Source organism: Labrus mixtus, chromosome 4, assembly GCF_963584025.1.
Source record: "Labrus mixtus chromosome 4, fLabMix1.1, whole genome shotgun sequence".
Classification (NCBI taxonomy): Eukaryota; Metazoa; Chordata; class Actinopteri; order Labriformes; family Labridae; genus Labrus; species Labrus mixtus.
Genome location: NC_083615.1, coordinates 17,979,639 through 18,004,633, shown reverse-complemented (window position 1 = coordinate 18,004,633; position 24,995 = coordinate 17,979,639). Strand labels below are relative to the sequence as shown.

Sequence of the window (24,995 nt, the reverse complement as noted above, 5' to 3'; positions counted from 1 at the left end):
TTAGATTGATGCAGCTGCAGCAGAGGCTGGCACTCGCTGAACAGTGGGCAGGTGTCCAGCAGACTTTTAGAAGCTGAATAAGTGTTGATGGGACGGCCTGCATCAGAGCCCAGAGCTGGTCGAAAATACAACAGAGAGGGAAGAAAATGAGACGACATCTGCAGCCATTCAAAGTTGTTTTGATGAACTCTGGGCTTTAATATATGTCTCATACGATGCCTAAAAGCTACCACAGACATTGAGTAGGACTTTTACTCCCGACAGGATTTAGGAGTTATCAGTAATCATTATCAGATTATTTTCATAAATAATAGTTTTAACATGTGAGAAAGTTTACCCAAACATCCATGAATGCAAAGTGATGCTCTTTGTTCATCTGTAAAGGTGGAGCCAGTAGAAAGGTTCTTCACAGTTTGTAAACATTCAAATTAGGCCCCTCCTCCCGGGCTCGTCGACCACCAGAAGCGAACGCCCACTGCAGGATGTAATGTGTATGTTTACTGCTCGCACCTACACTGCAAGCTACCTGAGAATATTACATGTGTTGTAATGAAAAAGATGATAATTTAGCAAGCTAGCACAAGCTAACCGCTCGTGTGTGGCACCCGTCTGTCCAACAGAAAGCAGGCTAACTCTGCGTCGCTCTTCATCCAAAGCCACCCCTCAAGTTTCCAAAAGAAAACACAAAGTTCACCCATGTTTTGAAATGAGCTTTAACCACTTCTCCTTTTCGCCTCACTATAATTCTAAATACTCTGACGCTTCGTCCGCCTAATTCACCAGCCTGAATGGGGCCCAGTCATTGAATTGTACTCCCAAACTCACCTGCTGCGCCGTCATTGGCTGGAGGAAACACACCAGACTCCCAGAAATGCCCAGAGTGAAACACAGGAAAGGGTCTCTGCAGACACAGTCACCACCTCACATGTATGGAGGCCCAGAAGTGATGATTGAGCTGCATTACTTTTGTATCAATTTGAAATGCAGAAAATCCTCCTGTTTTTTAAAGGTTTATTTTTGGGCATCCAGGGCCTTTATTTAGAGGCAGGACAGTGGATAGAGTTGGAAATCAGGGAGAGAGAGTTAGTGGGGAATGACATGCAGGAAAGAAGCCACAGGTCGGATTTGAACCCAGGCCTGGGCATGTGGCACACACAATAACCGCTAGGCTACCAGCACCTCAAATCCTCAGATTTAAGATGCTTGAACCAGCAAATGTTTGACTTGTTTTTCTTGAAAAAACAACAACAATAAATTGGTCTATAACACTTGAGTTTTACTCACTCCACAAAGAGCTTGAACACTTTCTGATGACCAGTCGTTACCATAAACGATGCAACAGGAAGCCATGATGTTTGAATTAAAATGGCTGAGATGTTAAATTCCATGACTGGATTGGCTCTGTTGATGTCAAGCAGACGGTTTGTTGTTAAAGCAACCACATCCCATAATTTGAAGTCTTTATATGATAAAAAAAAACAAGGTGAGTTTCTTAAAAAATCATCACCTGTGCAGTTGTCAAGAATAGAGTAACGAGCTGTAGAGATTAAAATTGTTTATTTTACGGCAGGAAAGTTGTTTTATTCTGCTGTAAAGGTGGGCATTTTAATCTGGGACCATATGGGACTTTACTCACATTTGGAGCCAGCCTCAAGTGGACACTGGAGGAACTGCAGGTTTTTGCTCTTCTGCACAATGCTGAATGGGTTGCCACTTGGTGTCGACTGAAACTGCCGCCAACAGGGCCGGTATGACGCTTGTTGCTGCACTTATTGATTGAAGCAGGATACATAACCTGCTGGTTGTTCAGCTGGCAGCGCACAGAACAAAACAGAATCCAGACTCTGAAACCAGCTCGGTGTCTGCAGAGCGCTTGGCTGCAGCCCAGAGAGGCCGCTGATGGAAACTGTAGACGGTCAGATCCATTATTCATCTGCTGTCCCCCGGGACAGATCATTTGTTTCTGACTACAGATACAGGTCACACATGGGTGCACACACACACACACACACACACACACACACACACACACACACACACACACACACACACACACACACACACACACACACACACACACACACACATCGGTGAGTGAGCTGTTCAGTCTTATCACTGTGCAGGGTGCAGAGAGGCTGGTGTTAGACGATGCAAACCAAAGACTATACGCTGCAGTCAAAAGTTACAACTATGACCACACACACACACACACACACACACACACACACACACACACACACACACACACACACACACACACACACACACACACACACACACGAGATAACAGAGATAATTGTGTGTGTTGACTGACAGGAGAAGTTGTCTAACCTGTGTCATTTGCGGGCACTTCTTGCACATTTTCAAGACAAAACCTCTGCAGTTTGTTTCTTTACTTGGTTGAGTGTGTTTGGTGTTGCAGGTTTAAGTTAAAGTCTTTATGCTATTCCTTATAAACCGCCAAAAGAGAGCGGCCTCCCCCCGCCCCCTCCTCTCTAGAGTCGATGCTCACGCAGGTTGCCATGTGGTGGACACTGAAGCTTCAGTGTTTATCCAGCTCTGCATCGGTCTGTAAACCTTTCTGTGTTCTAACCTCTCTCCATTTTTCAAAAACATCTCCAACATTGATCCTAGTTTGAGCACGTTTCTGCTCGTGGATCTTATTAGAAACATGCAGAGGCTTTTTAGGTCGGGTACAATCACTTCTATCTGAACCAGTTCTCTTGCCCGCTTCCATCTCTGCAACACCTGTTGGTTTGACCTGATAACTGCTCTCATATCTGGCAAACCGAGGGGCGTCCAAAACGGCCATGTAGGGGTGTCTTAAAAGCGCCTTCCTTCTCTGGTCCAAATAAATCCAGAGCATTCAGGACCAGAATCTAAAGTTAGAAGGAGGACATACTGGCTGCTGCATTGTTGTCAGAGAAGCCAGCACTTCAACATAGCATGTTTCCTTAATGTCTGATCATATAGTAAGGTCACTTTATCATTTCACTCACTACACATCTCACTGATTGGTCCTTTAAATTACTCATGAAGGTACCTAACATAAGTGAACGTAACTTAAGTCAACGCTGCCTTTTGTTGTAACACGTCCCTTTTCTAATTCTTTAAAGAGATTAAAGGTTGTGATACTAAGTACGACCTTAAATGACTTCTAGAAGATATTCTAGCAGGACTCGGTCATATTTTCATTTCAGTAAATCTTCAGCAGTGTGTTCTATCTGCCTTCATCTCATTCCTGGCGTGCACACGTGAGCTGGTCCTGCCAGCGGCCGTGCTCCTTTCATCTTTCCTCCTCCTTTTAGGGCTCTGCCTGTAGATAATCCACTGCTTTTGTTCTTTGCCATTTATAGTTAAAAGGAAAGATGAGAGCGGCTGATCGATGAGGAAAACATCAACCCCGAGGCCTCTTTTCAGCTGATGAGTTTGGTTTTTCACATCCACTTCTCCCCCCTGAATAAACGCTCGCAGCAGCAGTCAGGAGGGATTTTTTTTTAGTTGTAAAGGTAGCACTGACTTCTCTTCGTCTGACGCCTGAAGCGCTGTGACGGGGCACTATGATTGCTCTGTTGGTGGTCCTTTTAGTGGATTTCTCCGTTTTTGTAGAGGTTCTGCTGTGTATAAATGTAGCAGGAGCACTTTGATGAATCACTGTGCTGTCTGAGCCTCACAAAGGTCAAACTCTGTTTCACTACCAATACACATCCAAAACCAGCAACGAGAAGAGACACCTTTAACATCCTCTCAGAATGGAGATAAAAACACATTTTTACTATATTTCCTTTTTAAAAAGCAGATTTATTTGATCAGTTTGATTTAAACCTTCTCGCTATGAGGCAACAGATCAGCGCTAACTGCAGCCCTCATTGAAACATAACAGCGTAAAAAAAAACATAGACTGTAAATATTAATGGACGAGGATTGAGTGACTTCACCCGTCTGTTCCTGAAGGAGTCCCATCGATGGCGGTCTCCATGCTGGAAATGCTGTCTCAGCCTAACTTTCAGTCAACCTAACGACAGGCTGAGAGCTGGAGAGTTTTAAGCCGTTACACCGCACCCGCCTGTCAATCAGGTCAGCTACACGGCTAACTATGGTTAACACGTATCGTGCACGACATGGCACGGCATTGGCTTAATTTTTCAAGATCGGAGGTTGACGTTCAGTAAAAGAAGCCAATCCAAAGGAAGTGCAAAATCTTTGACATATTGCTGCAGGAGCTGAGGATCAAACCTTCGACCCTCTGGCTGAGAGATGACGACTCACTCGTTCACTCACGCGCCCCGCATTTTCTGTTCTCCAGTTTGTTCTTCTCCGCTCTCTTGTTAACATTGTGATTAGAATTGGAAGCAGGTCAGGAGAATCTCCAGAGCAGAAATTATCTCGATATTTTCAGGAGTGCAGATGTGAAAATGGAGAGTCCTTCGACCCTGCTATCCAATAATTGGGACTTTCTCTTCATTTATATCATAGTTAATAACAGGCAGAAACAAATAGCTCAGGAAATGAGCTATAACCCCAAAAACGATGACGTGTTGACTCTAAGCAAAGTCTGATGACTTCAGTCACAACAAGCTGCTTCACCCCCCAGGACGGAAAGATTTAGACTTCTTTTTTAGTGAACCTCCATGAGAGGAGCAGAAGTGGAAGTTCATTGAAAAAACTGACCTTGATATAAGACAGAATCATGTAGCTGGATTTGTACAGTAGCTCTCATGGACATGTTATGACAGTAAAGGCTTTCTCCCGGTCGGTCTGCTGGCCCGCGGTCAAACCACTGAAGTGTAAAACAAGCCAGCTGTTCGGGCTCGTCCTCCCATCCTCTGGCCTCAGAGGCTTTCAGGGGGGTTTTATTCTGCCGGCCACAGTGTCGAATGAAAGGCTGAAACTCCAAGAATGGTTGTAACTCAGAACTCTTCATCTTGTCAATCTTATAGTTTGATCTAAAGCTGGATCCTCTGGGCTTAAAGACACAGCCGATAAGGTGGGCTCGGGGAAAGACTCCAGCCTCGATACATAATATCACATTTTAAAAAGTGAAACTTGAAACCGCTGTTTGGATGGAAGGAAGTCGACTGACACATTTTCAGATTTAGAGCTATGAGACCCTAAACCACAGGAGCATGATGCCATTAGTATGATCCGTGCAGAAATAAAAGCTCAGACTGTCCTCAGATTAACCTGCCATACCCTCTCCAGTCTGAGTCGTTACTACTCAAACGCCTCCCCCCCACTCTGTACTCGCCCCCCTGGCATCAGGAAGAGGGGCAGGGATCCGGGTGGATGTGTTGGGTGGGGGGCAGGGCACATTCTGGCACGGGCACCAGTTCTCACCCCCACAGCCAGTGGACGTCCCGGCTCTCCCAGGGCTCGGCTAATCCTCTTATTCAGCGTCCGGCTGGAGGCGGCAGGGCTCCCACAGACCGGAGCGCCGAGCCGGCCACTCTCCGCTGAATAAACACACTGACACAGTTGTGGTCTCTTTCTCCCTGTACAGACGCTGAGCAAGAGTTCTCCATAGAATCTATTCTACTCATTCACTCTTTTCCAGTAGAACTTAAGCTTGTAACCCCCCAACCCCTTCACTCTCTGTGCTCCATCACCCTCCCATCTTCACTTCCTTCTCTTCATCTGTCTCAAAGCTGCTTTTTTTCTCCTCCGTGCCCGCCTGCAGCTCCTGGGTTTGCTCTCTAAGTGCCTGTGTCCACCTGACATATGAAAGCGCTGTATGTGCATCTTGACATTTTTTTGACAATTGCCGCAGTATGACCAATAGTGTTGTAGTACTCAAACTCGGACCACTGTTTGAAGGCCTCGGTCTTCTCTCGGTCTCGTTCTGGGCGGACTCCGTATTTAAAATCAAGACCGGGTATTTTTAGGTCATCACCGTGATTAGAAGGAAGACTTCTCTTTCTAAAAGAACAAATAAAAATTCAATTCATTTGGAGTATGATTTTCATCCCCCCGGTTACGGCCACAACCTTCCCGTTGTTACGGTCTAAGAGAGTGACATGCCCCCTAAACACTAGATCTTGGTCTTGGTCTTTTTCTTGGTCTTGGTCTTGGTCTTGATCTTGGTCTTGGTTTTGGTCTTGGTCTTGGTCTTTTTCTTGGTCTTGGTCTTGGTCTTGGTCTTGGTCTTGGTCTTGGTCTTTTTCTTGGTCTTGGTCTTGGTCTTGGTCTTGGTCTTTTTCTTGGTCTTGGTCTTGGTCTTGGTCTTGGTCTTGGAGCACTCTGGTCTCGGGTGTGTCTTGGTCTTGTTAGCGTGGTCTTGACTACAACACTACTGACCCACACTGCTTGGTTGCTTTTTTAAGTTATTATATTTATTATTATTATATCTCTGTATTCGAGATCTGTTTTTCCCTTCTCCGTGAGCCTCAAACGGAGAACGTTGCCCTCCTACTTAGTCTGGATGATTAGCTTAATAATAATTATGGCCCGCTAGCACAGCTCCAATCAAACTCCAAACAAGGAGGATGAGGGTACACAACACGATCTATAGGAGACCAAAATTCAAACACATATTTTATACTTTGAAAAGAGCACCGGTGACGTTAACAGCGCCCTTCTGACAAGTGAAGCGATGGGAGCAGCAACACAAAAAAAAAGGCTAGGCGCTCGGAAACAGGACGTTTGTCGCTGTGCTTTTTCCGGGGATTCGCTCTCGCCTCATCTGGAACAGTTTTGAAAAGAAGCTGTCACTCAGATAAAACCACCAGGTGGACTCAGGCCCTCACGAGGACAGCCGGACATGCACTCTGGATTTTCACAAATTAGACAATTTTGACCCAAGCTTACTAAATATAAATAAATAAATACCTGGATTATGTATTACTGGACGGTGTTCTAATTTCATGTTGGTTATGAACCCCTCCTTGTTTGCAGGTCTAACGTTCTAGCCTCACACAGGTACTCTGTGACAGACTCAGCAGGTGTTTTCTTTGTAGTCGTGACACAAAAGGTTTCCTGCCTGACTCATGTGTCGTCTTTTGTCATGACGGCCGGTGTGGTCTGTAAGTAAAACCTGCAGCGTTTGATGTGAGTGAGTGTCGGGGGGGACTCGTGTTTGTCCTGCAGCACCGAGAGGATCAGACACACGGGGTGAGGACGTGATGGATTGAAAGTGATGCAGCAGATGTTTAAAGTGTCGGATTGAGTCACTGAGATCTGACGCCGCGTTGACTCCTTCAATCAAAGCAAAAACAAGCAGAGCAGATGACAACACAATGGAAACAATATCAGATCCTTAAATGGTATTAAGATTTTATTTTTTTCTCTGGTGTTTTAACCAGTTTCTGCCTACATATCTGCTGGAGTTTATATTCAACTTGACTAGGGTTGTCACGTTACCAGAATTTTAAAGGTCACATATTCTGCAAAATCCTCATCCCCATGTTTCTCTAACTCTAATCTGTGTCTCTAGTCCGTCTTCAAACCCCTCAATGATGAGTAAAGTCCATCCTCTCCGTCTTTCACCTGCTCCACTTTTCAGAAAATGTGTGCTCAAACAGGCCGTTTGGAGATTTTCCCTTCATGACATCACAAAGGGCAGTAACCCCTCCCACAGGTGGGTGACACTCCCACAGCTAGGTGTTTGTTCTGCCCTCTGAGTCTGCCTTCTCACCGTAAACAATAGGACATGGAGCGAGAAAGACCGAGCCACCCAAGCCCTTCCAGAGAGGGGGCGTGGTCAGACACAGCTCATTTACATATTTAAAGGTACAGACACAGAAACAGCCTGTTCTGAGCAGGGCTGAAATAGAGGGGTTTATAGACATGATCAAATACAGGATCAGAGTGGATTTAGAACAAGAAACTTCACACATATGTTTTGAGGAGCTCTGAGACTTATTTGAAATGTGACCTTTAAATAGTTTATATTCAGAACATTGAAATCTGCAGCATCATATCAGTATTATCTCTGAATACTGGACATGTTGTGGCTGATTAACAACAAAAGATTACAACAAGGATTCAGTGTGCCAAAGAGAAATGTGTGAAGGCAAACCCCTGCACACAGTCTAAACTCTACACACCTGTCTTCTGAAATAGACGTAGTTTCATTAAAGTTTTGATAAATGTATTTCTGATGATGTTAAAAAACATTTGAAACACTTTGAAGTTGCAGGTCTGCTCGTCTTACAGTTAATTCAATGGAACATTTTGGCATTACTTCATATCGTTGACACAAAAAGTGGATGACGGGCAGAGAAGGAGCAGGACGTAAATCTCTCAACAGCTGATATGAGGCACGTCAACAACGGCTGTGTGGGTTGTGCAATAGTGCCATGGTGTCCCTATATGTTTTTATATTTTCCTACCTCTGCTATCTTATCTCTCATGCTGTGTTTCTGTGCTATATGTGTTGTGTTGTTTTGTATTGCTCAGTGTCTTTCTGTAAATTATGTGTTTTTCTTTATTGATTCTCGAGGAAGCGGCTGAATGTTTTCCAGTACTTTGAGTCGAAGACAAATTTCCCAGAGGGGACGATAAATTGTATTGTATGGAATCGTATTAAGTCCTGGCTGATACATCGTGGAGCAGTCAGCGTTTTGAAGGGGACATATTCTGAAAAATCCACTTGTACAGTGTTTTTGAACATATATTTGGGTAACCTGAGTGTCTACCGACCCCCAAAATGTGAAATAAACCCATCCAGTCCTTTGTTTGTGGTTTGCACGAGTCTTACAACACAGAGAAAAATGCTCAGTTTCAAATGTACTCTCCTTGTGATGTCACAGTGGGATTCTGGTAAAAACAAATTCCCTCCCTCCCCTGGTATCTCCAACCATGGACTCCACCCCCAGCCTAGAACAAAACTTTTGAGCAGGTCCGCCATTTTTATTCTAACTAGAGAAGGAGTGATGTCTACAGAGAAAACTCAGGTGGGGGGGCTCATTGCATTTAAAGAGACACACACACTAAAACGGAGCGTTCTGAGAGAGCTGGTTTATACAGGGTCACAAACCTCCTCTGGTGCTTGATTCATGTTATATTTTTGTCCAAAGCACAGCACAGATGTTTCATTTAGACCACAGGGGACTGTTTGAAAAGGTGGAGAAGGGGGATAATATGTCCTCTTTAAATCAAGCCTTGAGTCTTTGGATGGAGTGGTTCCTCATTGGTCAGCAGAGCTAACATAAGCTGAGTCTGGATCTGCAGTGTCTGCAGCACCGGGCTCTCTGACACCTGGTTTAGTAGAAGCTTGTTGTTGTTTAGCTCGGCGCTTCATGAGATTATAATGAATATTCTTTGTGGTGGACAAAGTTTTTCCTCCTGCTCATAGACCTTAACCCTCCACTATATTCTTGTTGTTTGACTCAAGCGGGGAAGAATAAAGTTGGTATTTCAGAGACACAGAGACAGGGAGCTCTTGCCAGACAAATGGATCATGTTAGTACACCTTAATCTTGTGTAGATATATCCTATTTCACTTAAAGTAATGAGTGCTTTTCAATGTCTGTAATTGTAACCCATGAACATCTGATTGCCAAAGACACATTCATGAACACATTCAAGAAAACACACACACATGCTTATTCAGGTATTACAACATTTGTGAAGCCGAGATTACGACTCACCCATTCATGCAAACAGTGCGTCACACTCAGGCTGTAATAGAGCCTTGTTGATGTGCGCTTCAGGTAGCAGACAGGTGTTTCATGTCAGAGCTGTTGTTTACACCGTCTGGTTTCCATCCCCCCCCCACCCCTAACAGAGTCGGAGCTCACAGCTTACTGTCTGCTCTGACCAACCGGACCGCTACGAGGTCACAGAGGGTGAAAGAGGGACAAGGTCGTACCTGACTCCTGTATGACAGTTTTTATGTCCATCAGTTTGTGTCTTTTGAGTTTTAGTCCAGCTTCAACTTCTGGGGTTTACAAAAGAAGCAATTGGAGAAGGGCAAAGACCCAGCTCTTTCATGAACACCTACAGAGTTAATGATATCAATGATGACGATATTTAGGATGAACAGCTGTCGATGTTGTTGATGTAGAAATATGAACTTTCATTTTTGCATATAAGCGTTAAAGGAAGAATGTTTTAGTCAAGGACTAGAGAGAAGAAGAACATACTCACTGATTATTTGAATGTTAGTAAGAGTTTTTAGATCACGCTCATTCTGTGTACATTTATGTGCAATGCGAAGCTACGAGCTAACTGAAGAGCGCTAATCTCCTTCGTGCAAACGGGAGGGGGGTTGGAGGTGTGTCTCTGGAGGAGAGCGGAGGCTTCAGTATGGAGGAGGTGTGGCCAAACAGCAGTTTGTTTTGGTTTCATGCTGGTGCTCAAGGGCGACATCTACTGGATGAAAAAGTCTCACATTCTTCCTTTAAGTAACTTCTTAAACATCTTTTTTTTTCCTTTCAAAGGTTTATTTTTTATGTCTTTATTTAGAGACAGGACAGTGGATAGCGTCAGAAATCAGGAAGAGAGAGAGAGTGGGGAATGACATGCAGGAAATGAGCCACAGGTCTGATGTGATCCCGGCAGCTCGCATTGAGGACTACAGGCTCCGTACATGAGGCTTGCACATTAACCACTAGGCTACCACCAACCCCAGAACTTCTCCTCTTACAGATACAATATTATCTACTTTGAGAAATGGACAAGAGCCTTTCTTCCTTCTTAAAAGCATTCCACTTTTCCCTCTATACCTCTGCAAAGAGGAAACTTTCTCCTGATTCTGTGACAGAGAAAAAGTTCAGAGGATCTTCACCTGAGCATCCTTTGAAGATCATTTCAGTGTCATTACGTGTCTTCCAGTAGTCGTTGAGCCATTCGTCCCAACACCGGCAGACAGGAGACGATAATGAGTCAGAAACATCCCCCGCTCACTGTGGGGGAAGTCAAAGCTGCCTCTTGTTACTTGAACTTTTCACCTCCGACCCACCAAACTAGACGTCATGACCCCCCGCCACGGTGTGAGTGTTGGAGGTCAGAGATTAAGTGAAAGCAGCCGAGTGAAGAACATCCACCACCAGAGGGAAGAAACTTTAGGACAAGAAAAACGCCGCTCTGATTGTTTCTTTATCGCTGCTCTTTGAAGGAAGCGAGCTGCGGCTGTGAGTCAGCTGCAGTGCGTTGCAGTAAATCTCATTCACTCTATGTATTGTCATGCAATGATTCATGGGAAAGCGGCAGGGAGCGAGTTTGTGCCTCATCAGGAGGTTTAGTTCCACCTCGGCGTTCTATCAGTCTTCTGTTCCTCAGAAACACAAAGTCAGAGTCATCTCTGCTTTCTCTTTTAGATTCAGGGATTAAACTTCTTACACCTCAACTAAAATAAAATGGATGACTATGGGTATTTTCCAGCAGAGCAGAAGAACAAGAGAAGCTTCATGTCCTCAAAGGAAAAGGCTCTACCTGCAGAATATTTTCCCTGAGCTGAGTCTCACAGGCACATTTAGAGCATCCCACCATCAAGAAAACGTGATAGATAATCCTCAATGAGGTGTTTTAGGTTTTTATGGGTCCATAAAGTCCATAAAAACCATAGACTGTAAATATGAATGTTTGAAGCCTGAGTGATCCATCTGTTCCTGCAGGGGGCGCTGGATGCTCATCAGCAGCAGCCTCCATGCTGGAAATGCTGTCTCAGTCTAACTTTCAGTCAACCTAACGACCGGCTGAGAGCTGGAGCTGAGGAGGGTTTTAAATCTCTAGACGAACCGTCCAAACCATCTAAAAACCTCACCTGTACAGACGAGCCTTCCTGTGACTCCCAAAGCCTTTATCATTCTTTGTTTGTGTTTTTGATTTCCTGATCTTAACTTTTACCTGTTGCACATTGTGATTGACTTAAGGAAGTCTTCTCTCCGTTTTGAATCGTTAGATGTATTTTAATTGTGACACACTTTGTAACTGAGTGTTTTAAAAGTGCCATATAGATCAAGTTTTAGGGTCCGGATCAGAGTACACTACGCTCCCAAAGTCCGGTTCATTTGATCAGTGTGAACACAAACGAACCGTACTTGGGTACTGTGCTAGAGTCTGCTTGAAGAGGTGGTCTCGGGCACGTTTCATGTGTACTAGAGTACGGTCTGCTGGAGATGTGAATGCAACCGAGCTTAAACAAGGAAGTGGGGGCGCCGGTGGCTCAGTGGTTAGATTGTGTATCCCATGTCTAGAGGCTGTAGTCCTCCAAGCGGGTGACCCGGGTCCGAGTCCGACCTGTGGCTCCTTTCCTGCATGTGATTCCCCCCTCTCTCTCGCCCCAATTCTAAATCTGTCCACTGTCCTTTCTCTCCAACAAAGGCATGAAAAAGCCCAAAAATAAATCTTAAATAAAAAAAAAAAAAGGAAGTGGACCGCGATATGACTTCATTCTAAACGGCTCCTGACGCTTCAATAACCATCGTATCTGTGCAGCATGGGCCCGTTTCATCCTCTAAGCTGCACGGTAGATGTGGAAGTAGGAAGAGGGTCTTTGTCTACGTCTCAGAAATCACAAAAACATCCAGTTAGCAGGATTGACATAGTCCGCGAGTGGTTGCCATAGTTGGTTCTTCTTATTTCTGTTTTTTTGGTGGATTTCCAAACCGACTATGTGCATACTGCCCCCTGCATGTGTACTAGGGTATCACACTTTGATATTGATGTGAACGCAGACCAAACGTTCTTGGGTATGGTACCAAACAATCGTTCCTAATATGAAAACGCCCTTACCTACTCACTAAGTCCTTCCATCTGGCTCCTCCGCAGGACTGCAGTGATTCTGTACATTAAACCCACCCTGCAGGAAGTTCTAATCCAATCTGATCCAAACTTTCAAAGTGATCTCCTCTTTACTCATAAACACTTAATCTAAAGCCACTACTCCAGGGTCTGAAGCGGTCAGATTACTGAAAACTCCCGCACTAATGAGAACTTCACTTCCTGTATGGAGGTCTCCACTCCGAGGAGTCGGTCTGAGGAAAGGGAGCCCTGCAGGCGGCGTCTTCACTCTGCAGATTGAGAAACGTGTAATCCTGGATTAGACGGCTATCATCCAGCTCTCAGAGGGAATAAACGCCACGCAGCGGGAGAGCTCATCTCCTAATTTACAGCGGCTTAATAGGAAACTGAACAAAAACAGGACAGGTCATGGATTTAATACAGCGAGGAGGCTCGGAGCACGCAGAGGGTTTGTTCTTGGTTTGGAGTTTCTGAATTCATTTTGGTTTGAGTTAAAGGAGCAGTCAGTAAGATATGAGGTGAATAAATGAAAAAGTGACCTTACTATATGATCAGACATTGAGGAAACGTTCTATGTTGAAGTGCTTTTTGCGAACGGAGAGTGGCGGCTGACTCTCAGACGGACGAGAGTAGCGACCAGCGTGAACACAGAAACACAGAAAAGTTCATACTTGGAGCGTTTTTACTGAAATCTTTAAGCTACGAGGGGTTCATTTTCACCCCTAGCCTCGCTCGCCGTCCTCCTCCTCCTCGTCTGTTCCCTTCTGACTCTCAGTCATCTATGTAAAGATTTCCTGCGCGCAGTGATGTCAGGAGGTGACATCATTAACCCGAGCGTCTGCGCAGGCATCTGTCACCTTAATGAAGTAAAGTCGACGCCCCCGAGGGGCCGTTACAGAGCGACACCTCATTACAATAACAGAGCGACTGGGAGACAGAGAGCAGAGGTCACATGACACAAAGAGGAAATAAAGTGACGAGGTGAGGTGTGTGTTTACAAGCAGGCTGAAAAAATGTCTGGAATGAATTGATGGAATTAGCTTGAGTGCAAAACGAGCGCTCACATTTTACTACAAGAGAGACTGCCGTATGTTTCTGCTCAGAGACCCTGACATTTGAGGAGTTGAAGGCTGTAGTGGTCATTCATAAGATCTATTGGAATAATAATAATCACCCTTACAAACAGAGGTGGGAAAAAAATTTGTTTTATGTAAAAGAGATTCTTATCTTCTGAGATTTTTAAATCGATTCACAACTTCCAGATTTGGCTAATCAGTCCCCCCATGCTAAGTGCTAATGCTAGCTCTTTAACTCAGTGTGCTAAATGGAGCAGCAAGAAATTCAGACAGTCTCACAGATGACTGGAGTAGATCCTGAATGTACTAATTCAAAGATAGACTTTGAATCATGAATCCAGAATCGTTTTGAATCGAAAATAGATTCTGAATCGAATCGGGACCCCAAGAATATAAATCAAATTGTATCGTCAGACACACAATGATTCCCAGCCCTACTTAGTTTTAGTCCCGCTGGGGAACTTTGTGTGTTTTTCCATTTCTCACATTTTTCCATTTTACCCTCTCATAAAATTGACTACATATATTTAAAAATCCATTTCCCATTTATCCCTTATTAGCCTTTAAAAACACAGACCAGAGAGAATGAGAAATACAGAGTAGAGGATGACAATGGACTGAAGTGACGGAAACAAAAAACAGAATTCTGCATGATTCACACAAAGATTTACATTTAGTGCTTCACACTCGCACAAAAACACCCGCTGAGCTGCATGTGTGAACACAAACAAACTTTATCTGGAGTTTCTCCCACCAGCCCTCTTAGAAGAGGGCTGGTGGGAAGCATAGTTTCTGCAGAAAGTCAGAGTGAGCTGATGTGAGAACGCAGCAGGATATAATCAGGAGAATTCACCTGGAGTGAGTGGGAGGGGGTGGTGACGTTTATTCCCTGTGATCGCTGCACGACCATAGACTGTCTGCACGCCACCTCTACGATCTCTGTGCTCTAATGAACCTGCTGCTGCATGTTTCCTGTCCTCCAGTATGTTCTTCTCCACTCTTTAGTTCACATTGAGACTCTATGTACTGTAACTACACATAGCACTGATATAAAGGCAGATATTCTCATTTTAGCGTCATACAGAGCAGTGGTTCTCAACTGGTCTAGCTTAAGGACCCACTACCAATTCCCTTGTCAAAACTGCGACCCAAATTGTGGATACTTTTCAACCAATCAGACTGAGTTAAGGGAAAATTGGATAGTTTGGACCTCAGACGGAATGACATAAAAAACTAACAGGTTTAAAAAGCGCTGCATAGCCTTTTTGAAAGGTTTTTTTTTTTATCCAGGCACAGATTCCGCGACCATCTGAAAACAGCTCTGCGACCCTCTTTTGGGTCCCAACCCACCAGTTGAGAACCACTGGTACAGAGGACTCTGTTGCTTTGTCCTCCACTTCTGCATCATTCGTTTAACGTCATGTCTCGCCTCGGGAGACCCCCCTGCCTCCCCTCCCATCCAACCGGGTTAATCAGCTGTTGTGAGGTGCATGTGTGAACAACCAGATCAGGAGAATTTCAGGAGCAGTCCTCCCTGAAATTCTCTAGAAATCTAGAGTACAAATGTGAAGACGAAACAGTCAATCTCATTCCTGATGTTCTGGGTTTTTTTTGTAGCTCGTAAAGATACTGTTGGTTGTAGCATGTAACAAAATAAATCCTCTCAGGAGCTTTAAAGTGCAGCAGCACGGCCCGGCCCAAAGGTGTAACGGCCTGTCTTCATTCACCTCTGAACCATCTACTCACCGGAGCGTTTTCACTGGATCAGTTTGAAGCAGCTGAGATTAGAGAAGCACAAAAAGAACATAAACCACAGAAGAAGAAGAAGAAGTCAACCCGACAGGCGAGGTCACTCTTAATAGTAGTGAAGTGAGTCACTGATGCTCTGCAGCTCCGTGCTGGATTCTTTCAAACCGCCTGTAGCCTTTTTTATATTCTACAGTGGCTGCATATCCGAAGTCTGTGTTTGTGTTTGTGTTTTTTTTTTTTGGCAGCTGTTCAATGAAAATCTTCAGCGGTGACTCTGTGTCAGCGAGACGTTAAAAAAATCTAAATCAAACGCACCGAGAGCCAAACTGTTAAACACATTAAAGTCCAACCAGCCGATGAATCTGTCAGCGCAGGAATTTAACAGGGACGTTTCAGTCGCTTAATTTACTGTGTAAAAGGTTTTACTAGCTTCCAGCACACAAAGCAGTGATCTCTGGAGCTCAGATGAAGCCTTTATTTAAAGGTACCAGTTAAATTATACCTTTATTACAGACAGATTTATTATTTCATACTTACGGCGCTCGCTGTGGAAACATGGCTTGGACTAGAGTGTCAGCAAACAACGGTGTAGGTGTGCGGCTCTGACGGACCGCGGCACGCACTGAGTATGTGCAAGTCGGCAGTTAGGGTTTGCGAAAAGGAAGTGAAATGATATGTATATTCAGGCCAGATGCTTTCCCAGGACAAGGAACAAAAAAAATGTACATTTGGGGGCGCTGATGGCCTAGCGGTTAGATCGCGCCCCATACTGTATACGGAGGCTACAGTCCTCCAAGCGTGCAGCCTAGGTTCAAGTCCGACCTGCGGCTCCTTTCCACTCTCTCTCCTGATTTCCTGCTCTATCCACGGTCCTTTCAAAATAAAAGCACAAACACCTTTAAAATAATAAAGTTGGAAACTCTTTCTAACAACACAGGGACACATTAATATGTATAGAACAGGTTCCCAACAGGGGGGTCGGGACCCAAAAGCAGATCGTGGAGCGGTTTTCAGTGGGTCATGAAATAAATTGTGTCCAAAAGTTGTGAAGATGTTTGTTCTGTTCTGTCACATGAGTTCCGATCTGTTCGATTCTTTATTGAATAAATCTGACTGTTTGAATAATATCAGAAATGTTGCATCACGATTTCTCGTTAAGGAGTTAATGGGTGGTCCTGAGGCTAGACCAGTAGAGAACCACTGGTTTAGAAGAATGTGATGTTGTTGCACCAGTTGAAATGTTTGAATGATGACTATATAACAAATCATGTGACCTATTTCACTCAAATAATTCAGCGGCGGTAAATCAGTCTGTTGGGACTTGGGTTGGGAACCAGAGGGTCAACGGTTCAAGTCCCGGTGCGGACCAAGTCTGGACATTGGTCTGGTATCTGGAGAGGTGAACTGTCGAATGCTCGCTGTGTGTAGCTCCCTCACTCTGACGTCTCTCTATAAGTGCAGGTCCAGAGGTCGTGTTTGTGCATGTGTGTGTGTAGCATGTCTCAATGACAGTGTGAAATGTAATTTCCCCTCTCGGGTTAATGAAGCATATCTTCTTCTAAACATTTCTTCTCTTCTCTTCTCTGTGTTGCAGCCGATGGATACGCATACAGGAATCAACGCAAGATCTCAGAAGACATCGACTGGTCGTACGCAGGTCAGTACCAGTATTAAACATGTACCCGCATTTTCACTCAACCCGGACCTGTAAGTAGGCAGGCCCTCTTTTAAAATGGATAAAGAATACTGTGGATAAAGTTCAGCTGTGTGTTGACGTGACTGGAATAACATCAGGTCTGTGACATTTCAGTGACATGATGGCTGTGTGTTTATTCAAAGACATTACAAAATCAGACAGTTACGTCAAATAAAAAAAACAGACAGATCAAACAAAGTCTGAACAGACGAGTCTTTAGCTGCTTTTTAAAAGTGTCCACAGACAAAGACAGCTCCAAAGTTTAGGTGCCACAACCTCAAAAGCGCAGTCTACTTTTGTTTTCGGCTGCGTGCCAGGAACAACCAGCAGACCCTGGTCAGGGGCCTGCTGGTATTATATGGTGTCAGCGGGCTGAGCTTGACCATGCACGGCTCAAAAAAGTTTTAGAGGAAAGGTTACTGTCAAATTGTCAGACTAATTCAGGACATGGGAATAAACTAAACCAATATTTGAAATTCTCTTTTTGGACCCGTGGTATCAAACAGGAAGAGTTACATATCGCTCCTCTAAAGTCTGGCTCAGCCTGCAGGATAGTCAGGACGATTTGAGGTCTGGTTCTTCCTTCCTGACAATCGCAAGATCGCTCCGACTCAAGGATGCTGCGCAGATGATCTTTTGGTGTGAGCGGTATAAAGATCTTAAGTCCTGTAGCATGTGATGTGTCATGATGTTCATATCTTGTGGTGTGAGCGTGTTTGAGATCATGCTGTTAGGATTCTCCTGAAGTGTGTGATGCTGCCCGAATTCAAAATTGGGAAGGATTTTAAAACTCCTGCCATGTGAGCCGGGCTATCACCTTTAAAAAAAGGAAACTTGAGAGTAAGCAGCCACTGGTGTACTGTCGGGGTTTGTTTACAGCCTGTGTGTGTGTGTGTGTGTGTGTGTGTGTGTGTGTGTGTGTGTGTGTGTGTGTGTGTGTGTGTGTGTGTGTGTGTGTGTGTGTGTGTGTGTGTGTGTGTGTGTGTGTGAGCTTCATTGACATGCTAATATCGGTCCTGACCCAGAAGTCTGTGTGACCTGGTTGGTCCTTTTTGTGCTCTGAAGAAGGAAGCCTCAACAGCCAATCAGAGTGGAGACAGAGAGTCAGGTGGCGGCTGACATACCTGCTAACAAACAACAACACCAGCTGGCAGAAACAACACTACGACACCTAATTAGCCTGAAAGAGAGACATAGCTGTACACATCTGGGAGGTCGCTGAGACGGGTCGTTACACTGAACATCTGGCTGCTTGTTTTTTCATAAGAGAAGAAATCTTTTAAAAAAGATTCTTAAAAGATCTTAAACACTTTTATATAAATAACTGTGAACTTTGGGGGAAACAAGTTGCTGGTGGTGCTTTTATTAACTTGTGAATTATGATTTTATTCAGGTTTGATAAACAAATTTAGGTCAGTTGGAAACTAAGAAATCTCTAAATGTTAGAACCAGAGCAGAATAATTTTAATAATTTAAGTACTGGGATTACAAACGGTAACAAGGAGATTAAAAGATGATTACTGGTCTTGAACAAAGTCAAAGCTTGATCTGTTCAAAGATTCATTGACTTAGATAATGACTCTTAATTAAGCTTTCCAAACCTGGAGCAGAAAAAAACAAGCTTTGAAGCTGTTGACAACAGGTCCAAAAAAAGTTGGAAACCCACTGTGCTATGGTATCCAATTCATCCAACTCTATCCCATCAAGTCCAATCATATCGCATGGTATTAGATCATATGTGAAATTGCACCATAGATTAAAAAAAGGCCGCAATTATATTACCAGCAAAATGATTTAGTGGCCCAAATTTAGAATTCTTCAGAGATGGTATGGTCCCAATTTAATTTGTTTACCCAGGTCCATCATTTCAATCTTTTTATTTCTACTGTAGAGGTCCAGCTGCTGTTTAAGACCCAACAGTCCCGCTTTGAGTCTGTGTTTTGTCTCTTTAATCACTCTTATCTGTCAGTCTCAGAGAAGCAGTCGTCCCCTGAGTGAAGACGCTAACCGTTAGCAGATGTTAACACACCTACATGTAGTTGTCTAACATGCTTTAGTCACAGCAGCGGGACACATGAGGGTTGCTGCACAAACCTCACATGCTGCTTGGATTATTTTGGCAATCCAAGAAACTCAAAAAGCTGGAGGCCGTACATCACTCTGACACGACTATGAGCTGCTGGATCAAATCTGTCAAGAAATGAATGACTGTATAAACGGACTGCAACATGAGGGGTGATTTGTATTCCCTGCTGTAACACTTTCCGTACTGTATGCATGCGATCCATCATGTTGGCATGCTTTTTGTGTTTAAGTAAACCTGACGCTGAACTCTTTGTTGTTCGCAGAGCGCTGCAGGCTGTTTGAGAAAAGTTTCCCTGAACATTCAAAAATGTGGACTTTGACCTCCTGAGAGCTGTAAGAGTGAAATATGAGAGCAGATATGACTGTTAAAGTGAGAGCAGCTGGAGGCTATTAGCTTATTAGCCCGTTTGCTAGCTTTTAGAGAAGCACACCTGTATGTGGTCAGTGCATAATTCATTCAGGAGAGACGTCTGCACTTCGTCCTTTTATTGAACTAATGGAAGGACAGCGCTGTAAACATCTGCACTGTGAAAAGCTACATTTATATAATTACAGTATGCTGTACTAATTTAATGCCAAAAAAGTAATTTGATTGGACAAGAGACATTTCATGAGTGGTGATACAGAGAACAACAGCGCTGGTAGTTTCCACATTAAATTGACTCGCCAATTACTCACCTGAACAGCTGACAGAGTAGCCGACAGTCGTCACTTGATTGTGTTAATCATTTGGGGTTTCTGGTGTTCTCTTGAGAAAAAAATAAAACCCATGATGACACCGTATTTAACTTGACAATTTGACGGCTCTGAGATGGTTAGGGTTGTGAGAATTTTGAGACCTAAAAACAAGGTCAAAGGTTGCAGAGGAGAGTTCACTTTTGAAAGGTATGTGTCCACAGACAATGCTTTTTGCACCACCACAACTTCCTGTCAGAACGGTTCTCACCAGCGCTCATTGTCAGTTTACGAAAGTTAACTTCTCCCTCTGTAATGACTGTGAGGTGTGTTTTAGATAACTCTGTGTTTGATAATTGCTTTAATTTGAGGAAATATCATCAAGAAAAACATGAGAACGATATGAAGGAGTCATATATATTGTATATGACATCAGCAGCAGCGCTACGCCTGGAAGCCGTTCCCTCGAAGAGACGAGTCAGATTAGCGTCTCCTCCGCCACCGTTGTTGACAAAGCTGATACCAGAAGTCCCGTCCCTTCTATATTTTGATAGGTCGTTATTGGAAGAAGTGACATTGACGAGCATGACGCTGTTCTAACTGTGAACTGTTTTCAACTGAGAGCACAGTGACAAAAATCAGCTGACACTGAAGGGTGTTTTAGCGGGGCATTTTTTTTTTCCGTTGAAAACGGACGCTGCCTGCACAAAGAAACGCTGTCTGTAGACACAGGCCCTACCCGTACCTTAGTTTAGATTTTGCATATATGACCACAGTCCATACTCAATGTTTAACACCAATTTGTCTGCAAGTCTCCAATTAGTTTCTGTAATAATCTTTCTGCAAAATGAAGGTGCTTATAGAAAACATGTCAGACTCCAAACTGCACAACTGAAAACGTTTTTAAGAGGAAAAGAGTAACGACATTTGGTAAAACTCTTTTAACAGCATCTATTTTAGAATTTGTCTTCCAGGTTTGGTGTTTGGACTCCATAAGTTGTTTTTTTGGAAGCTAACTAAGCTAACTGGTGGTAAAGTATCAGCCAAAACGTGAACATTCTTGTTTTTGTTGTGCCCTCCAGGAACATTAAATCAAGACAACTGGGCCAAGAAGTTTTCATCCTGCAGCAACGCCAAGCAGTCTCCCATCAACATCGAGGAGAACCTGGCTCAGGTGAAGCTGCAGTACCAGAAACTGAAGTTTGACGGCTGGGAGAGCCTGACAAGCGACGGGGCGACCATCAACAATGACGGCAAGACTGGTGAGGATAAAATGTGGATGAACAGGGCTGTTGTAGTTGTTTTGGGATTTGTTGATATTCTTAAATAAGGCATAATCAGTAATTTTTATACATTAACATTTTCATCAAAAATCACAACTGTTGCTTCAATATTGCGTAGCATTTGGCAGCTAAAGTAGTTGGTGGAGACCAAAAATGGAGCTAATAGAGGGTGAATTAAAGAGGGCAAATACTTAGATTCATCCGTCTTTTGTTTTCAGATTCATCCCTCCTAGGTGCCCCTTAAAAAAAAATCTGTGAATGCAGTTAAGGAGACAAAACAACTTTCTTATGTCTTGTTTTAAACAGTAAAAAAAAGGTTTCTTGGCTGAAGCTCTTTAATAATGCTCTGATTTTATTCATCGTCCATTGGTTTCGTTTCCTTTACTATAGAGGATTTAATTTTATTTAATTTTATTTAACATTTTTATGGAAACTGGAAAGATGAAATCAACAACTGGAGAGATTATAAAACTGACACCATATAAATGTTACCTATATCTGATTTATTGCTTGTAAGTGTTAAACAAAATACTTATTACTGCAATTTAAGCCCCCAAAAATAAATTGTTAGATTTTTTAAAGGCATTTAGTGCAATCTGTTCAATTTTTATAATCCAACCTCCAGTTGTGTTGGGGGAACCATGAGGACAGCAACGTTTGTTTGAGTTAGGGGTCATTGTAAATAATGCTTCCACGAATCTACCACCATTTTTGACCTTGTTTCTTCCCACCTTTTGTCCCTCGATGGCCTCCACCCTAAAGTGCCACCTGGCTGCTTTTCTCATGTCAGCTCTTCCCAGATAGATAAGTCCTTTTCTCATACACTGGTGTCCTATTTTAAAGGATACAGTTACCAGTTCCTCATTTGACAGAATCGAGGGCCTTTTATATATTTCCTCTCTCTAAGTGGAGTGAAACACAATAGCCTACAGTGTGCATTCAAGGTAATTGTTAAGTGAAATTGTAGACGAGAGGGATCCCGCCTCGCCTTACGAGAAAAGCCCCAAACAGAAGAGTCCTGGGCTTCTTAGCAACGGGACTCTCAGCGAAATAAGAAGCACTCTGTTGTGGTTGTTGTTCGGTCGCCAGCTGCACCAAAGGCTTTTATTAATGGAGATGTTTGGTGGACAATCTGAGCACGATTCAGGCCAACAGCACTTAAACCTGTTTCTATCAGCCCACCAATGGGCCCAGTGTAGGTTCAAGGCTGCCATCCGCACACACTCTTTGAAAGCTCCAGGCCTGTCAGGAGTGTACTCACACACAAATGGGAGGTTTTAGAAAAAGAGGTGATGGATGGAGCGTATGGATCGATTCATGCCTTGGTACAAGCAAACAAACTTTTCAACAGGAATGAATAAAGCAGCAAGATGAGTCAATATTTGCCTTCCTTGAGGGGGAAATTACTTTTTAGACAGGGATTAAAGAAAAACAATAGAACATAAGCCACACAAAGACAACAAAAAACCCCAAAAAGGACATGAATGAGGCCAAACATGAACACATGAAAAAAGAAAATAAAAAAAAACAACCAAAACCAACCAAAATCCCTCAAGAGTTTAAGTCGATAGATTCAACCAAGATTAAAACGTGTCCACATGTTTGTTAGAAAATATCTTTATCCGTACAAAACAATAGTCACATTCTGTTTTAAGATGGTTGCCTGAGATGGACATTATAGCAGAGAAGATGAAAGCTCCATCTAATGCTCCCCCATCATCAGACCATCAAAGACAGTTTCGATCCTCCAGGGAACCTTTTGTCATTTCAAACAAAGACTGATGTGAAGATGATCCCCTTGTTGATTGATTTATTGTTTGACGGTCCAATAAAGGTGTGAGTGGAGTAGTATGAAATGCAAAGGCTGTCATCTTTTGATCTTCTTTACATTTATAATCCATTATTCCAACAAGTTGTAAGGATGTGTAAGTATGTCGAGTCTTCAAAGAGTCCAAAACAGGAGATGTCGCTGATCAGGTCATTTGCAGATGATGTTTTAATTTACCCATCAAAATGAGGGACCTTCAGTGACATGCATTTAATTTCTCATGTCTCTGTTTTCTGTTTTCAGTGGCGGTTAATGTGGATGGTGAGTTCTATGTCAGTGGAGGGGGTCTGAGGTCAGAATTCAAGGTCGGACGCATTACCTTCCACTGGGGGCGCTGCAACGCCTCTTCAGAGGGCTCCGAACACAGTCTGGATGGAGTCAAATACCCGCTAGAGGTAAGACAATTTTACAATATGTGAAAAATTATAACGTCAGGATTGCCCCACACATTTAAAGATACACAGATGTAAATAAAAACATTAAGCTTTGTTAGACTTATCAGGTGTTGTAGAAGATATACCCTTTATTCCTTTATTGATCCCACGAGGGGGGGGAATTGGTACCAGCTCGGCAGTGCTCAGGAAGGGGCCTGGCACCTCTCCAGTCTGCATTTGGGCGACCTTTCAGTTCACAACCCAAGTTCCTTCACACTGAGCGATTAGAGGCCCATACATAACAATGCAAGTAATATTAACTGTTGTGACTGGGACTTTTCTACAACATTTGTGTTTTCTCCCACAGATGCAGATCTACTGTTATGAGGCACATCGCTTTGACTCTTTAGATGAAACCATCCAGGCTGGAGGCAGGATCACCGCACTTGCCGTGCTGTTTGAGGTGAGCATGATATGCTAGGCTAACTATCAGAGGTAACATTGTGATCAGTTTACAGGCTTGTCCATCGTTTGTCTCTCAGTAACAGAAACCAGGGCATTAAAATGTAAATGAATACAAACAACTGCAGAGGGAACAAGCAGAGGAAGTAGAGTAGTGTAAAGTGGCGGTGGCATTTATAACCTGAACTAGAGTGATTTCCTGCTAATTTGATTTATCTTTTTTACTCAGATGTTAGCACAGTTGAACCAGAAAGTGCTTATAATTATTAGCCTCTTTTAAATAGCTAAACTTAACAGTTAGTTAAGACAGAGAGAGTAAGGTCGAGTTGACCAGCGAATTATTGATTGAACATTTGATTCTTGGTAATAAAAATGCTTAGAACTTAACATATTTTTAAAGTTCTCCTTAGTGGGACATATTAAAAGTATATTGACCCTTGGGAAAGTGGAACCATTAGAGCACTGATACGCTCCCGTTTACATACATAAGCACTAGCTATGGATTTGGATATTGGATATTCATTATGTGTTCATGTTAAAGGTCAGATATTATCAGATGTTGTCTGAAAAGCTGCATTATTGTACACAACAGGGAGGTCAAAGTCTTACATTTGGTAGGTTTGAAATACAAAATGACTGTATCAATACCTTCTAGTAAAATGAGTCAAAAACAGTCAGACTTAGAAAAATAATCAAAGTGTTGCAGCAGCACATGGGAGTAAAACCTCAGTGAGTGCACTGTTTTTGAACAGTTCGATTTATATTTTGGCTTCGGATCATTGCTGAACTCATGTCTGTATTTTCATGTTCAGTACCAGGGTCGTTTCAGAGCACCATGCATACTTTGTGCTTTGCTTCGTGCAGTCGTTTTGCCCGAGGCCTGTTTGGCGTGTTCGAACCGACAGGGGCCATGTTGGAACAAAACTCTCAGATAACGTCTGATGTAAAGCTGCAGGCTCTGTGTGTGTTTTTCGGGGCGGAGAGCAAGGTGGGAAAACTTCCAACCAACAACAAGTTTTATGTGGTCTGCCATCTGTTACCAAGCTATTATTTTGAGGTTTTTAACCATCCAAAAATCGTGTT

General features: G+C 43.3%; 1 protein-coding gene across 5 annotated transcripts in view; it reads left to right on the top strand.

Annotated features, from left to right (window-relative positions):
• Window positions 1–24,995, top strand: part of ptprz1a (protein tyrosine phosphatase receptor type Z1a) — a 78,118-nt gene that overhangs the window by 17,481 nt on the left and 35,642 nt on the right. For all 5 annotated transcript variants that reach the window (XM_061037049.1, XM_061037048.1, XM_061037046.1 and 2 more), the window contains exons 2-5: window positions 17,104–17,166; window positions 21,048–21,227; window positions 23,320–23,471; window positions 23,818–23,913. In XM_061037049.1, the coding sequence (XP_060893032.1) occupies window positions 17,104–17,166; window positions 21,048–21,227; window positions 23,320–23,471; window positions 23,818–23,913 (491 nt within the window). The remainder of the gene's footprint in view (window positions 1–17,103; window positions 17,167–21,047; window positions 21,228–23,319; window positions 23,472–23,817; window positions 23,914–24,995) is intronic.